The sequence below is a fragment of the Staurois parvus genome, unplaced genomic scaffold (assembly GCF_062004578.1).
Source record: "Staurois parvus isolate SC_StPar_1 unplaced genomic scaffold, SC_StPar_1.0 ptg000114l, whole genome shotgun sequence".
Classification (NCBI taxonomy): Eukaryota; Metazoa; Chordata; class Amphibia; order Anura; family Ranidae; genus Staurois; species Staurois parvus.
Genome location: NW_028317910.1, coordinates 2,499,632 through 2,516,771, shown reverse-complemented (window position 1 = coordinate 2,516,771; position 17,140 = coordinate 2,499,632). Strand labels below are relative to the sequence as shown.

The following is a 17,140-nucleotide window of genomic DNA, read 5'->3' as shown; positions in this document are numbered from 1 at the left end:
TTCTTTAAACTTGTTGTGTAGAAGGGAAACCTTAGGAGTATCACCCAAATATTCCCAAGAGTCCATTCCTGAAGAGGGCTGCGATTTATTTTACAATTGCATGGCACCATCTCTAACTGAAGAGCGGAACTCCGATCGGAAGAGAAAGTGGTCATTATTGTACCAAGACCATTTCTGTGTGGCGGGGTGCATGGATTAGAAAACGCTTAGATTTTTTTTCTCTGCAGGTAAGATAGTTTACACGCATTCACCTGGCAAGATATTTAGTCCTCTTTGGGAAACCAGCAGTGAGATCTCCACAGCATAGTCCTGGCTCTGTTCTTGCCCATTTTGAAGTTTTCAGTGTTCCCACCCACCATGGAGAGTTATCTCTTCTCTGGTTTACATAAAGTAAAATAAATAAAAATATGGGAGGGAGGAACCCTGAAGTCAAAACTACCTTCTTTTAATTAACCCCAAAGTACTTTTATGTCTTGGTAGGGTTCATGGCCAAATATACGTCCCTATACAGACCTGTGTGCTTGACCAAAATCCCTGGATCCTCCCAATCTTTGCCCAACAGTAGACCTGGTCCCTCACTGCCAGATGCATAACAATATATAAAGAAAAAAAATACAAATTTAACAGAGAGAGTTTCTCCTGGAGTCGAAACTACCATATCTTTCAATTAACTTCAAAACCCTTTTATATTCACAGCCAGAATGTATGCCTCCGTACAGACCTGTGTGCTTGACCAAGATCTCTGGACCAACCCAATCTTGGTCCGGCAGTGGACCTGGTCCCTCCCCTCTTGAACTCCTCCTCCGGAAAGTCATCATCTTGGTTTAAAGTGGTAGACTGACTTCTCTTCAGCCTGAAACAAATAGAGAACATTTCAATCTTGCAGATGAATTTAATCACAGATTATCGAAGAAATCTGGGTGGTTCCATGGTCAATCATAGTTTATTGAAGAAATGTAGACTGTTCCGTGATCAGTTTATAAAAATAATCATTTCTGAGCACTGCTGCAAAATTCACTTACCTCCCAAATAGCTTTTTGATTCCCCGAGGCTTCTTTTTGGAATCGGGTGAAGATGGAGAGCTATGGGTGCTTCCTGAATCTGGTGAACGAGGGGAGGAAACTGCCAAGTCCAAGGCATCCGCAGACCCCTTCTCTGTCTCTGCTATGAGATTTTAACAATCAGTTTCAACTGTAATCCAGAATTTCACACTTATCTTTTCTAGAATTGCTCACAGTTGAAGCATTTCTGGTAGACCAATGATTCTGTAACTAGTATCCTGGGAACTCAAGGCTTATGATTACATTTTTTAGCTCTTGAAGCTCTCCCTGGCCTTGCCCTTAGTGTAGAATGGAGATAATGGGAGGAGGGCCCCACATCAGGCTTCTCACTATTAACAGCAAAACAGCCCAACATGGAACTCAACGGCTCATATCATCACTGACCACTAGGGTGGGTGCCAGGGACTGCTTCAGAAATTGCAAAATTTAAACAGAAGCATTTTATTGCAGGGACATGGATTTTTGACATCTTTGAATTTTGAAGAATTACAGAAAATATGTTAAAAGACAAAATGTCAAAATATATTAGCTGTTTTAAGTATACAAAGAAGCGTTATAATCTCATACCTCTTCCATTGTGCAGCTTACAATCAGTTTGTTGTGAGACCAGAGCTGAAAGCTCATCGGAGCCATAAATGAGAACTTGTGTGCTGCAATGCACTCATGTAATTCTAGCAGACCACAAACTACTAAAATAAGGAAACACCTGAGTTTAGCTCCAGTATAGACAGCACATGTCTCCAGAACAGATCTAAGTGATCAGAAAGAATTTAGGCATCAGTCTCAATGTGCATTTAAGCCCTACACAGTTGGCTGTGTTGAATAATATGATTTGGATGGATTGGCAGAACATTTGTTATCTCCAGTGAATACAAGAGTGCAGTGCAACACATTCATAATGTATGGCTCTTGGCAGCAAATGCTTTGAATCAAACAGGCTTTTGGAGAAAATGCCATTCTTCTGCTCAGTCCTGGTCTGCAGAAGCAGAGTGGATGGCAAACAGGCTGAATGTAAACAGCGCAATGTTTATACCAGACAGGGCCTGTGATGACAGTCCTCATTACACAAGTAAAGAGGTAGGAGGTTAGATTTTCGAAGCTTTCTAGTGTCCCTGGATGGATTAAAACGTAAAGGTTTCAAATTTATAAGCCAATAAGATGTAACAAACAAAATGTGTGACTATTAGATTTGTGGGTAATATATACATTTGCAGCTCTGTAGCAACCAAATAAATCTTGGAAGAAAGTTTCATGGTGCTATAATACTAAAGCAACCATCTAGCTGGTTGCTACGTGAATCTTGCACAACTTTTTTTTGCATGTTGCATCTGGCACTGAATATATAAAACATCCCTTACCTTTTGATCCTTATCAGCAACAATTACACCAAACGCTTAATAAATATTATTTTGTTTCTTAGTATGTCATGAGTTAATAGAGGCACCAAAAACCACAACTATAAGGAGGTCAGAGAGAGAGAGTCAGGAGGTTCTCCTAAATGGATACACAGAATGGAAACCTACTAACAAATGTCCGTTTACATGACACTCCAAAAGGAAAAACATTTATAGAGTAATAGGATAACTTTAAATCTCTCTTCCTCAGCTCCAAATAAAATTAGGGTTATGCTTACAAAACCAGCATAGGACAAATTTGGCGAACCAAGGAGCCAGTGACAAAAATGGCTCCTTTTCTAGTACATTTTCTACAGTTGCCAATGGAAGATGCTGGTAAATGGCCTTATACCAGAGAGCTGGCCAGCTTTGGAATTCAACACAAGTTTGTCCATTCTCCAGTCAAATTAAACAGTTACTGTGCCCACTAAACTGATTTATAAACCGGCTAAATCCAGCAATTCATTCATTTTCAGATTTAATAGTGAATAATGAATTTACCCTAAATATGCAAATCTCCATCTGTAAAGTAGCCCCAAACGAATCTGGGCAGTCAATTCACGAAATACAGCATCTGCTGCAGATTGATCACATGCGCACTGTTGATCCCCCCCAAAAAATGAGATTTGCTGAATTTACCCCATTTTGCAAATAGATTTGTTAACCTTTACACACAGCCAAAAAGGTTAGTTTTGTATCCCAGTAAAGGGTTAGCGCTAGAAACTGTACGGAAAGAAGTTGCTCCTCTTTAAAGTGAACCAGAGACAGTAAAGGACAGCCAGACAGACAGGGGTGACATCAGATGAGGCCCCTAGGTTCAGCTTTATAAATACTCAGGTTGCTGGACACTTCAGTGTCACTTTATCTTGGGAGAAAAACAATAGCAATTGGACAAAGTTTCTGATATGGTTAACATCTACCTGTCTATGGCCTTCATAAGCAATGTGATCTCAATTTACTTTAGTCAGATCAATGGAAGATAAATTATTTTGCAGTTTTGTAACATTTCACTGTTTATTTACACTCAGTTCACACCAGTGCGGCTTTGACGTCGTACTACTCCAGCGCAATTTCAAAGCCAACGATCAGTGCGACTTGCCGACATCTGAGCGACTTCATTTATACAGATGTTAATGCAAGCAGCACATGAAATTGCAAATAGGATGCGACTTTGATCTGTCAAGTTCAATGACAAGTTGCACCAGTGTGAACTGGAGCTGAGCCCTACGGACATAAATCTGCAATTCCGGTGTTCAAACAGGTCACAGTACAAGAACAACAAATCACAAACATCTATATAGTTAACTCCGTCAAAAACTGAGGTTCCAGCTCTGGGTGGTTTACATCACACCTGGTTTCTTAAAGTGGAGCTATAAGAAATTAAAAAAAATAGATTTATGATGCAGTCTATATTAAAACAGCAATTTTTTGTTTTTCAAGTTCCCCCATGGAGTATTTTTATTAGTAGATCAATTATTTTCCCACTTTCTATAACAGGCCAAGCTGTGCAGTAAAAGTGAAAGTTACAAGGATTAGGACAAACCATATAACAATATCAAGGGGCTGCTACAAAAATCAGTTTCTATTCACGCAGTTTAAACATTTTTTCACAAAGAAAAGAAACCTGTTGCTGTTTAAAAGGATTAGCTGGATTTCAGCTTTACACTTGTTATGTAAAGCCCATTTGAAATGACTTGTCCACAGGGTGACAATGCTGGTGTGTGATTTTAATACAGAACAAAATGTTGTCACCCTGTTACGGGAAGAGGGAAAATAATAGATATACTGCAGGTGTAACGGGTTAAAACAAAAAAAACTATGTTAGAGGGGGGACTCAAAAACGAAAACTGATAAAAAAAAGGATATTGACAGACTGCATCTCATACAGTATCGAGTATGTCATTCTCAGCTTTGCCTATAGTTCCACTTTAAGACTCTTGAAGACTTCAGCAGCAAGCCTCCTGTACAGTGGTTTGCATATTGGTACTCTTCAACAAAATCATAAGGAAAAAGTCATATGCTTACAACCGGACTCCCAAATTATTAATTCGCTCTACATTGTGGAGTGTCCATTAGCGGAACATAACACACTAAGCATTTAGGTGAGGCTAATTGCTGGATTCTCCAAGAGGCTAAAAGCAATGGCACCCCAACACATTAAAGCAATGTACTTGTGTTTCTCTGCAAAAAAGGGTCACTTCTTATTTTCAGCATATCAGGGTGCACTGGCCTCCCATTCACGTCAAATTGCTGCCTTAACAAGTGTTAAATGTGCTGCAAAAATGTAAATGCGCCCAACCACACATAAAAGGAACATCAGTTTTGGTGGAATTGCCCTAAAGCAACAAATATTACAAATACAAAACAGCTCAGCAAATTTTCATATTGGACACAAGATGTAGCTAGATTAGCTGGGCAGCTAGGCATGTAAGTGTACTGGAGACTACTAACATCAACATTAGCTAAAGGCTTCAAAACACACATTAGTGATGGTGTAGGGGGTGGTTTGATTTTCTAGTTGGGTTTAGCTAGGCGGCAAAACGATAGGGTTAGGGGATGATGGAAACACAGCACAGAGGGTTTTTTTTGTTTGGAGACATGCAGTTTTACTATACCTAAGGTGGGGGCGCTGGCACTTCGGCTGCGATCTTCAAAATTCCATTAAGTGTGCAAAATCGTACGCAGCCCAGAGGAAGAGAGTATGTAGAGAGATGTTTAAAAATACTGAAAGAGAACAGTAGGGGGAGCAAGAGACACATACAAGAATCCTTTGCCTATCCAGGTCTTAGGATGTATAACTGTCTGTACCAACCAATCAAAAAACAATCAGATTCAAACAGCCAAGGAAAATGACAACTGACGTTGGAATCAAATGTTTGGCTGTAGGCAATACAGACAGTTTTTACTACAGAAAGCCCAAAAGGCAGAAACACAGAAAGAGACAGGCAATTTAACTTGAACACAGCTCCACTCTCCCCATTTGAATAAGAACTACTGCTCAAAGAATGCTCTTTTAACACCCACACAGACATTCACACATAAATTTGAATTTCACAAGAATGTTTCACACGGTGCTAAATTGTACTTTTTTTTTTTTTTTTTTAAGCCGTATTGAACTTTCGGTTTAAATTAATCAGCCAAATACATTCCAGGTGCGTCAAAAGAAAAGTATGAGAAGTCTTGCATTTCCTTTTCCTTTAGAAAGCATCAGTTGCCTAAGTGAGACAAGAATGTCCCCTGCCAGCATGTTGCAGGCATTGACCTTTGATCAGTGTGGAAGCAGGGGTCTCTCTGCAGATCACAGCTAGAACTCTTTAATCAGTAAGCTGATAAGCTTTACTATGACTTAGCAGGGGATGCGTGGAACCTCTGCAGAGAGACCACTGCTTCCACAAGAGAGCAAGTGTCCTTCTCGGCAGTATTCTAACAGGGAAAAAGCTCTTAATACTCTTTCTACAGTCTATGGCTGCTTTCTAAATAGGACTGTAAGATATTGAGTGCCTTATGTTTTGCTGCACCTGTAATGTATTTAGCAAATTTAGACTGAACATTCAATTGGACTTTAAGATAAAAGGTGTTAAAAATAAGATACTAATAAAATACAAGGAAATACTGAACCCACTACATACACTGCACAATTTCCTTACAATGAGAGTGACCAGTGTGCAACTTAAAAAAAAAAAAAAAGTTCTTTCTGCAATGTAAAGAGCTAATAATTACCTGTCTCTGCTGTCAAAACAAGATACAAGAGGCTAAAAAATGTGAGGCACCTGACACACTTTGGGGAGTGTCGAATGCCTGGTTCCCCACTGAAAGAAACCACAGAGCTCAGAGGGGAACCAGACACCCGGCACTGCTGGAGGTGTCAGATGCTACAGATATTTCAGCCTGTGTAGCCCTTAAGCCCAGTATACACGTTTAGAATATCTGACGAATGATCATCCGTTTATTTCTGCATGCTCTGAAGAATGTAAAGAATTTGTATTGTATTTTCGGGTGACTACTGTACTGGTTAAGTGTGACTACTGTACTGGTTAAGTGTGACTACTGTACTGGTTTTCATGCTTGTCCTTTCTATTTATTTTTGGATGATTGCCGTGTACAAACGATCAGATAATCGTACAATTGCTTTAAAAGCGTCATTTTCCGTACAATATTCTGATCGTGTATACAGGGTTTTACAGATGTTGAAGATTGACAGAGCGGGTGGAGCAGATAAGTGCTATTGTTTTTATTTATAGGGAATGCTGCACAATTTTTGGTGTGGTTCACAGTAAAACACACCTTCTATATGATAAAATGTGCTGCATTAGAAGAAAAGAAAAAAGCAGATGTGTGATTATAACCTACATGTTATACAGTAATGGAAGTGTGGTACAACAAGCATGGGAACATCCTAAAATCATACAAAATGTTACAGAATAGGACTTGGCCAAAACCACACAAAGCTTCCATGTAAAGTCTTCCCTGGACATAGAATGAACCAGCTCTGGAGTGTAATCAGAGGCTCGTTGTCACAGTATATGAACATCATGCTACACCATGGAACATTTTTAGTAAGAAGACAATTCACCGCACTGATGGATGGAGTTAGACAGAGCTACTGTTTTCTACGAAAAATAACCCAGATGATGGTGAGGTGGTGTGTCATTATATTGACTTGTAGGTTTTCGTTTCTGGGCTATTCCACGAGACAATTCTGAAGAACTACAAGTCTCAGCAAATGTTAATCCCTGTCAGCAGTTAGGCTGCAAAATTAACATGAAACACAGTTAGTTGCCTACCTAGATTTGGCGTGCTGGCAGTTTTTTTGGTGTTGCTTTTCAGCTTGAAAAACCCACGACCAAATGATGACCTGGCTTTACGGGTGCCAAAGACCTCTTCTTCCCCTCCAGTGCTGTGTCCAGGGGGTCTCGGCGGGAGGGTCTCAAACTTTCCGGAATCTGGAGAAGCCAGCTTCTAAGGGAGGCAAAGCAATTAAATTATTACAGATGTCCATGCGAAAATGTAGTTTCAACTTTAACGAGAGAGACACACATATATAAATACATATATATATAGTGGGTCAAGAAAGTATTTAGTCAGCCACCAATTGTGCAAGTTCTCCCACTTCAAAAGATGAGAGAGGCCTGTAATTGGCATCATACGTAGACCTCAACTATGAGAGACAAAATGAGAAAAAAAATCCAGACAACCACATTGGCTGATTTGGAAAGAATTTATTTGCAAATTATGGTGGAAAATAAGTATTTGGTCACCTACAAACAAGCAAGATTTCTGGCTCTCACAGACCTGTACTTTCTTCTTTAAGAGGCTTCTCTGTCCTACACTCATTACCTGTATCAATGGCACCTGTTTGAACTTATCAGTATAAAAGACACCTGTCCACAACCTCAAACAGTCACATTCCAAACTCCACTATGGTGAAGACCAAAGAGCTAGACCTGCACCAGGCTGGGAAGACTGAATCTGCAATACGCAAGCAGCTTGGTGTGAACAAATCAACTGTGGGAGCAATAATTCGAAAATGGAAGACAAACAAGACCACTGATAATCTCCCTCGATCTGGGGCTCCACGCAAGATCTCACCCCGTGGGGTCAAAATGATCACAAGAACGATGAGCAAAAATCCCAGGACCACACGGGGGGACCTAGTGAATGACCTGCAGAGAGCTGGGACCAACGTAACAAAGGCTACCATCAGTAACACACTACGCCGCCAGGGACTCATATCCTGCAGTGCCAGACGTGTCCCCCTGCTTAAACCAGTACATGTCTGGGCCCGTCTGAAGTTTGCTAGAGAGCATTTGGATGATCCAGAAGAGGATTGGGAGAATGTCATATGGTCAGATGAAACCAAAATAGAACTGTCTGGTAGAAACACAACTCGTCGTGTTTGGAGGAGAGAGAATGCCGAGTTGCATCCAAAGAACACCATACCTACTGTGAAGCATGGGGGTGGCAACATCATGCTTTGGGGCTGTTTCTGCACAAAGGGACCAGGACGACTGATCCATGTAGAGGGCAGAATGAATGGGTCCATGTATCGTGAAATTTTGAGTGCAAACCTCCTTCTATCAGCAAGGGCATTGCAGATGAAACGTGGCTGGGTCTTCCAACATGACAATGATCCCAAACATACCGCCCGAGCAATGAAGGAGTGGCTTCGTAAGAAGCATTTCAAGGTCCTGGAGTGGCCTAGCCAGTCTCCAGATCTCAACCCCATAGAAAACCTTTGGAGGGAGTTGAAAGTCCGTGTTGCCCAGCGACAGCCCCAAAACATCACTGCTCTAGAGGAGATCTGCATGGAGGATGGGTCAACATACCAGCAACAGTGTGTGCAAACCTTGTGAAGACTTACAGGAAACGTTTGACCTCTGTCATTGCCAACAAAGGATATATAACAAAGTATTGAGATGAACTTTTGATATTGACCAAATACTTATTTTCCACCATAATTTGCAAATAAATTCTTTCCAAATCAGCCAATGTGATTGTCTGGATTTTTTTTCTCATTTTTGTCTCTCATAGTTGAGGTCTACCTATGATGCCAATTACAGGCCTCTCTCATCTTTTTAAGTGGGAGAACTTGCACAATTGGTGGCTGACTACTTTTTTGCCCCACTGTATATATAATCTCTATCTATCTGTATATCTAAATATCACCCCCTTCCCAAAATCAACCTATTAATTGCTTTGGTAATGATATAATACATCTGCAATAAAGCGTATCTGAACTGAAAGAGAGAGGAGAGTGGGTGAGAAGGGGAATGGAAAGAGAAGATGGAGAGAGACAGAGAAAGGAAAAGAACAGAAAAAAATTAAAAGCAAAGAAAAAAAAGCCAAAATTAAGAGGAGAAAAAAAAGAAGAAATTAGAAAAATTACTTGGATAAATAAAATTTTAAAAATGCAAAAGGGTGAAAAAAACCGGTCTTTGTGATGAAAATTTAAGTATTTGGTGCTCCTTATAACAAACTTCTCTTTCCCATTTTCTAATCTGGAAATTTAAACCACATAAACGGATTGGTTTTTCATGCAAATCCCTTTGGACTAAATAACTCTCACCTTTTCCGGCGTCTTTTTAAGGTTGTCTAAACTGCTTGATTTCTGTACAGGTGATCTGAAAGAAATGCAGAGAGAATTGTAGACAATACATGGACTCTCCGGAGTGACACCTTACATTGCTATTATTATTTATACTTCGACATACACAAGTTTCTGCTAGGAATCAAGACAGCAGGGAGAATTATGCTGGCCAAAAAAACTAAAGTTGAACTCCAGGCAAACAGCTTAAAACACAGATGAAATGCATAGATGGGAACTGTTTTACCCGCTAATCCATTTGTATTTCTGTCCAGTTCTGAGATTTACACAGTTCTGCCACACATCGCAGGCCTGTCTGGCAGTGGTCGGAGACCTGGTTTTCTCTGCTGAAGTCAAGTAACACCTACCTTGTCCATCCCCTAGACAAGGGGTGGGCAAACTTTTTGACTTGAGGGCCGCAATGGGTTCATATATTGGACCTGGGGGCCGGACCAAGAGTAGATGAATGATGTGTATGTGTCATCCATAGTAAGTATAGTAATATTCCCCCATAGTAAGCATAGTAATTAATCCCCCATATAGTAATTCATCCCCCATAGTAATTCATCCCCCATATAGTAGTTCATCCCCCATAGTAGTTCATCCCCCATAGTAGTTCATCCCCCATAGTAGTTCATCCCCCATAGTAGTTCATCCCCCATAGTAGTTCATCCCCCATAGTAATTCATCCCCCATAGTAATTCATCCCCCATATAGTAATTCATCCCCCATATAGTAATTCATCCCCCATATAGTAATTCATCCCCCATATAGTAATGAATCCCCCATAGTAATGAATCCCCCATAGTAATGAATCTCCCATATAGAAATTCATCCCCCATATAGAAATTCATCCCCCATATAGTAATTCATCCCCCATAGTAATTCATCCCCCATATAGTAATTCATCCCCCATATAGTACTTCATCCCCCATAGTACTTCATCCCCCATAGTACTTCATCCCCCATATAGTAATTCATCCCCCATATAGTAATTCATCCCCCATAGTAATTCATCCCCCATAGTAATTCATCCCCCATAGTAATTCATCCCCCCTATAGTAATTCATCCCCCCTATAGTAATTCATCCCCCCTATAGTAATTCATCCCCCCTATAGTAATTCATCCCCCCTATAGTAATTCATCCCCCCTATAGTAATTCATCCCCCCTATAGTAATTCATTCCCCATATTAATTCATCCCCCATATTAATTCATCCCCCATATTAAGTCCCCAAGTCCCCCCTGTGAGAGGACTGTGAGAGGAGCCTAGCTCCCCTCCCCTCACGTTCGTCACGCTGCCCCACCTACACACATCCTAACAGCCATCCTGACAGTATCATGCTCCGCGGGCCAGATTAAAAGGTCCGCGGGCCGTAGTTTGCCCATTGCTGCCCTAGACTATGACTGGGTATTTAATGGAAAAGATGCAGACTAAGGAGCTCATCTGTCACTCATAGCTCATACCAAGTCAAATTCAGGTACTTACACTACCCAGATTTAAAAAAAAACCAAAAAAAAAAACATAAACATATGGATGAATAAAGAATTGTGTATATCTGCCTTGAGTTCAGTTTTAAGGGAAAAGTGTCTTTTTATTGTACAAATGCCATCTCATGTTTTAAGATGGTTTGTATCTGTTGTTCCTTTTCAGTGACTTCTCTTAATTTTCATCTTTTTTTGTACGATGGCTCATTTGCTTCACAAAATGTGCCAAAATGTTGAAAGGGGAACTAGAACACTTATGTTTATGTTCGATATAAAATGTAAATAATCCCATCAATAAGTGTTAAAGCTGCAGTTTAATAGGTTTATATGTAGTGGTCGCTGGGTCCTCCCTCCCTATGATCAACATGCTGATGAAATTATTATTAAAAAAAAAAATCTGTTATTATATACCTTATTTTAGATCCAGTGACATCATGACAGGGTTTCTGTACTTCCCTATGCAATGCAGGAAGATCACGGCTGGTGGGAGCTGCCAGCATAGCTTCCTTAAAGGTTAAAGAGTTTGTAAACCCAGCATTCCAAATTCCTGATATGTGCCTGTTACACCAAGTACATATATGAAAAAGTATCCTGTTCTCTTTGTATTGCTTCCTTTGTGTGAAATCCCTGGTGTTCCTGCCAGTCCCTCTGCTTCCTATCAAAAACTGACCACACTAGTCATGAGAGAACAGTGTGGTCTGTTCTCTAGCTATGCTGGCAATGCAGCCTGCTCTCCTCCAATGATCAGATTTATGCTGACATGCCCCCTCTGCACAGCCATTCACTAGGAAGTCATTACATATAATGTTTTTTATATGTATACACAAATGTTTTGCCTTTCACTTCAGTTTTAAACTGAATGGGCTGTTTACCAGGTGAGGTAATACATAAACTGTAATGTCAGCTTTAGCACTATGTTACAAGCAACCCCACCCCCTTCACAATGCACTCCCCCCAAGTTACAACAGCCAGTGTCACTTTATAATTCTGCAAGAGATTTGTGAAAGAACTACAAGTCCCAGCAGCCACCCATGGCAGACGGACTTATAGTTTTCACTGGAATACGAGTGCAGTAATCAGCACACTCCTAGTCTATTCACACTTCCCAGGCTCTACAACTGAAAGCCCATAAAAAGGTATGGGCAGAAAGCTGTAGGAACAATGTGCAGAAGCCTGACATTGCACCCACAATCCACTATTCGCATGCAGTGCTTTTTGTATACTGTATATTGCATTATGAACTGTTCTTGTGGCACTCATTTTCCCATAAAGTCCGCGTGCACGATGAGGGAGAGGGAGTCTATTGTTCTCAGTGTCATGATGCTGATATTTTCACAAAGCATGAATGGACATGGGAGGCAGAACCAGCATTCTTATAGGGTGTTGCAGTTCCCCCATCAGGTCCACTCTAATGGCCGGTGAAAGGAGGTATTAATTCTGGTGTATAAATTGACTGGGGCCAATCAAATACATCTCTCACTTACAAAAAATGCCCATGGGATTTTAGAGAAACTACACTTATTTAAACAACACCAAAACAAAGAATAAAAATCCAAAAAATTATTCACATGAATAGATGATTAAAAACATAATAAAATGCCAAAGGGCATATCAAAATATGATGGTTAGTGGCATGATTGTGTATACACAAGCTAGACAAATGATATCCTGACACGCGTTTCGTGACGCAGCGTTCACTTCCTCAGGAGACAGTAATGTTCCATAGGATATTAAACCAAATTCAGTCTGTATACATCAAAGTCAGACATCCTTTTCTGGGAAAAAAAAATGGGAATACAATGGAGAAGACAACATGGGACAAGATTAGCCCAGGAGCTGTAGGGAAGGCAGAGAGCCATAAAACAAGAGCTACACCAATGGAAAAGTGGGCCAAGTTGTCAAACATGTAACGGATGGTTGAAATAGACATAGACTTTGGTAGTCTAACCCCAAAGGCCCACAGTGTACACAACCATTGCTCAGTAAGAGAAGCTGAGAGTCAAATACAACCATTCTGTCTCCACCCCCCATGTCAGTTCATGCATTGTCAAAATATCAGTGTCATGAAGCTAACAGCATTAGATTCTACCCCACTTGTCCCTGATTCAGACCTTGCTGCCAGCAAGATCCTGCATAAAAGCTGCTGCATTTTTATCTGGCCATGTGCATGAGCCCTAATTGGTGACTTTTGTTCCAGTGACAACTGTCTAAGATGCAATTTCCTTCACTTTTGACTGATTTCATGCTGTAAAAGGAAATTTTCCCAACGGGACACAATCATCAAAACAGCTGTCAGAGAATTTAAAGACTCCCTACTCTATCCTTAAAAAAAAAAAAAAAATTGTTTTCCCCCTTTTGACATGGTACTGTCAGAATGAAAGAGTGCTCTTGCGTAAGGCTGACTGAAATTCCCCTCCACTCCTTCCTCCAATGGAGCAGTGACAATAGTCTATCAGAGGGAACCAGCTGTGTGCTTATCTGTCATCTACAACAGGCTCCCATGTCCGGGACGCTTGGTGCTTCCAGCAGACACAAAATCTTCTGAGTGTCTCCACGCACATGTATGTGAAATATTTAATTGTTAAATACAGGAAATAAGCTTCTCTTGGGAAAACAGGCTTTTCCTCTTAGTATGGAGGAACTCAAATCTTTTGTAACACACCAACAAATTCTATATCTATACTAATCCTTCTTTAACTTCCACCACAGCTCAAAGATGTCAAAACTAAAATCACACTCCTAACCTTCTAAAAATGAAGCCAAAAAAGGACACGGAGCAGATCTACTGCGGCTGTTGATGTAGAGCAAGGCCACTAGAGAAACTAGAAACACCTTCCTCTCAACTGTCAGAGCAAGGTGTTCCCAATCCCACCTACTGTGAAGGCTATAGGAAGACTAGAAGAGGAGTCATCAAGCCATTTCGGTCATCATCTCTCTATTCTGCCCGCACTGACCTATTTTTACCCCACTGCCCCATGTACAGACTAATCAAGACCCCATCTGTAGTCATAACCAGTCCCCATCACCCATAAATAACCAATAACCCAATGCTTGAAACACTTACCTGGAGGATAATGCTGCTCCAAGAATCCTCCAGGGCTCTCACTCCACCAAAAGCCTAGCCATTCAAACACGTCATCTTCACTAAAAAGGAAGGCTAAAATTTCAGATTGGTGGAAGCTCTTCTTCAGCAGGGTTCAGCTGACCACATTTGAAGCTTTAGGTCAAGTGATCAGCAATGGAGGGAGTCTGGAGCAGCGTTTTCTCCAGGAAAGGTAAATATTTCCACCCACAATTACTCTATTTATCCATCTCACATTTTATTGTCTCTTCAGTTTCAGCGTTGCAATGCAATTCTTTTTGCGCTACGGATCCTTGTAAAGGGTCACCTACTTATTTTTTGTAAACTGGGAGTTCTGAGGGGTGTGTGTGTTACAAAATCAGGGTCAGAAGATGTGACACTTACACAGGCTGCTCTTCTGATTTGTCTTCAGTTGATATACTGCTGGTTTTCACTTCACTGGAAAAGAAGATTTAGTTGGCATAGAGTTAATGGTGTTAGAGTGGAACTCCAGGTAAAGAGCTTGACACACGGCTAAGATACAAATGTATATATACAAACATTATCATCTGCCAAATTATCTATATAGCACTGCGACACACACCCCTGCCCCAATGTGTAGCCAGGCAGGAGACATCACTATTGCCTACTACAGCTTACTGTGTCACTGGACAATGAGCCAGAAGCTTGATATTACCCTTTCATTGGGCAATGAGCAGCCAGATGACATGGGAGCTGTTTAACCCAGAAAAGTGAGTTTCCTGAGTCTGCAATCCAATGGTGGCACATTTACAGGAAAACTCTGACCAAACAGCAAAATGCTTAGCTGAAGCTCATATATAGGAAACATTTGATAATTAAAAAAACGTACAGCAATGCACACACGCCTGTGGTCTGGAGGACAATACGTGCACCTTACCCTCTGAGCTCTAAAGTGAATAGGAACAAGTACAGGGTTCCTTTAAGCACCATCATAGCAAAGCCTGCCATTAAAAGGAGTGAGATTTTAAAATGTTCACAGCATCACCGTTTGGTGAATAGAAGCTTTGTAGGTCATAGTGTCTGACCCCTCAGTCAAGCCTGGTTAACCTGTGGCCCCCAGTTGTCGAGGACTGACAAAGGCACTCCGTAAAAACAGTGGAGGCGTTTCCTGAGCCAAGATGGCAGATGGGTGCAGTCAGGCAAATAAAGGGCATTAAAATTGCAGAAACGACATGCCAGTCCACTGTAGGAAGAATGAGCCTTAATAGATACTTTTTTTTAAACAGAAATATCTAGCAAAATGAATGCTGCACAGGGAAGATATGTCTGTAATATGAACAGGAATGCAAACAGATGTACTGAAATGGTGAGTCCTTTTATTAAGGTATAACTAAAGGCAAAACGTTTTTTTTTTTAATCTTTGCTTAGAGTGGAGAAGGATTAGAACCCACATCAGTTTTTATTGTTTTCTGTTCCCCCCCCCCGTTAGAGAGATTCACCCTCTCTATTTGCTCTGTTTACCATTACAATTGAAAGTGAGAGTAAAAGAAACCCCACACTTTGGGTTGTCCCCAGAAAAGTAATAGAGGGGAAATTTTCCAAAGGGGATACTAGTTTTGGTGACCTGCGGGTCCTGATGGAATTTCTTTTACTTCCTGTTTTGGATGTGGGACAGGATATGAAGGGAAATGTCCCCTGGGACACAGATGGCAGAAAATAAACTAAAGGGGGTTAAAACCCTCCCTGAGTCTATCCATGATAAGAAAAAGGTTTGCTTATAGTTCTACTTATTTAAATAATAGGGCTAGGCTAATATGACTTTTCAATATAAATTCTGGTTCTTTTGCCTGTTTCTAAAATATATATAATTCCACATAGGCTGAAAAAAAAGAAGAAGAAAGAATCCTATAAAATCTGCATACAAACTACATTTATAAGAACCGTTTACCCATTTTTTGATGGGATCTTTGATAAAATGTACAAAAACACACAATCCATTAGCATTTTCAGTAAAGGGAGATGGAGATTCCAGTTATCGCTTTCTTAATGCAAATTTACAAAATGAAAGAAAAAGATTATTGGTTTCTAAAGAGATACCAAGAAACACCAAGTACTCTGCTACAGTCTGTATAGGTGACACTTACACTTGTGTGCTCATAGTAACACATCGTGTGTATTGAAAGGCACCTCATTCATTTCTAATGGGCCCCAAAACATATAGAAATGAATACAAATGCACTGGGGCAACAATGGCAAAAAAACACCCAAAAAACAAAGCTTGTCAGATTGTTTAAGCTTTTTCTTAAAGCAGAGTTCCACTCACCCTGTCAAAAAATAAAAGTCAGCAGCTACAAAAACTGTAGCTGCTGACTTTTAAAAAAACAGCCACTTACCTGTCCCTCTGTGTTTCCCCTGCAGCATGTTTCACTGGCCGTCCTATATTCCAGGAGCCCGGCATCTTCAGTGTGGGCACCCGGCTGTGATAGCTTGCGGCTTCACAGCCAGGTACCCACTGCGCATGCGCGAGTAGCGCTGCGCATCATGAATGGTCCTGTAGTCTTCTGGGACCTGTGACGTGTCCCAAAACACTACTGGGAGGGAGGACACCTTCTGCTTCCGATTGCCTAGGCAATCGGACCGGAAGTGGGAGTGCGTACTTGTCAAATTCGGGTACCAGCCCCCCCAAAAGGTGCCAATCCTTAATGGGGAGTGGGGGAGCAGTCCTTAAAGCGGAACTTCCCCTTTTGGGTGGAGCTCCGCTTTAAGCTCATGAAAGCCCAACTCAGCTTTCAATTCATATCAGTTAAATAAATTCCAGGTACACCAAAACAAAAAGGTGTGCAAAATCTTATAGTCTCGCTTTAGAAAGCAGCCACATTCTGAGTAGAAGAGTGGAACTCTTGCTCTGTGTGTGGACTCATCAGTCTGTACTGTAAATAGCAAAGCTCCTGCTCCCTTCTAATTGGAGAGATACAGCTCTAACTTATCAGGAGGCATGCTGGACCTTTGTAGAGAGACCACTGCTTTCACATGGATAGCAAGAGCTTTTTCCTTTCAGTGTGCTGTCAGG

General features: G+C 40.9%; 1 protein-coding gene across 24 annotated transcripts in view; it reads right to left on the bottom strand.

Annotated features, from left to right (window-relative positions):
* Nucleotides 1–17,140, bottom strand: part of PPFIBP1 (PPFIB scaffold protein 1) — a 167,655-nt gene that overhangs the window by 18,963 nt on the left and 131,552 nt on the right. For 18 of the 24 annotated variants that reach the window (XM_089671704.1, XM_089671706.1, XM_089671708.1 and 15 more), the window contains 6 exons: nucleotides 14,494–14,547; nucleotides 9,522–9,576; nucleotides 7,240–7,414; nucleotides 5,071–5,103; nucleotides 1,023–1,164; nucleotides 722–853 (listed from right to left, as the gene is read on the bottom strand). In XM_089671704.1, the coding sequence (XP_089527830.1) occupies nucleotides 722–853; nucleotides 1,023–1,164; nucleotides 5,071–5,103; nucleotides 7,240–7,414; nucleotides 9,522–9,576; nucleotides 14,494–14,547 (591 nt within the window). The remainder of the gene's footprint in view (nucleotides 1–721; nucleotides 854–1,022; nucleotides 1,165–5,070; nucleotides 5,104–7,239; nucleotides 7,415–9,521; nucleotides 9,577–14,493; nucleotides 14,548–17,140) is intronic. The other 6 variants (XM_089671711.1, XM_089671728.1, XM_089671729.1 and 3 more) reach the window with 3 other exon arrangements.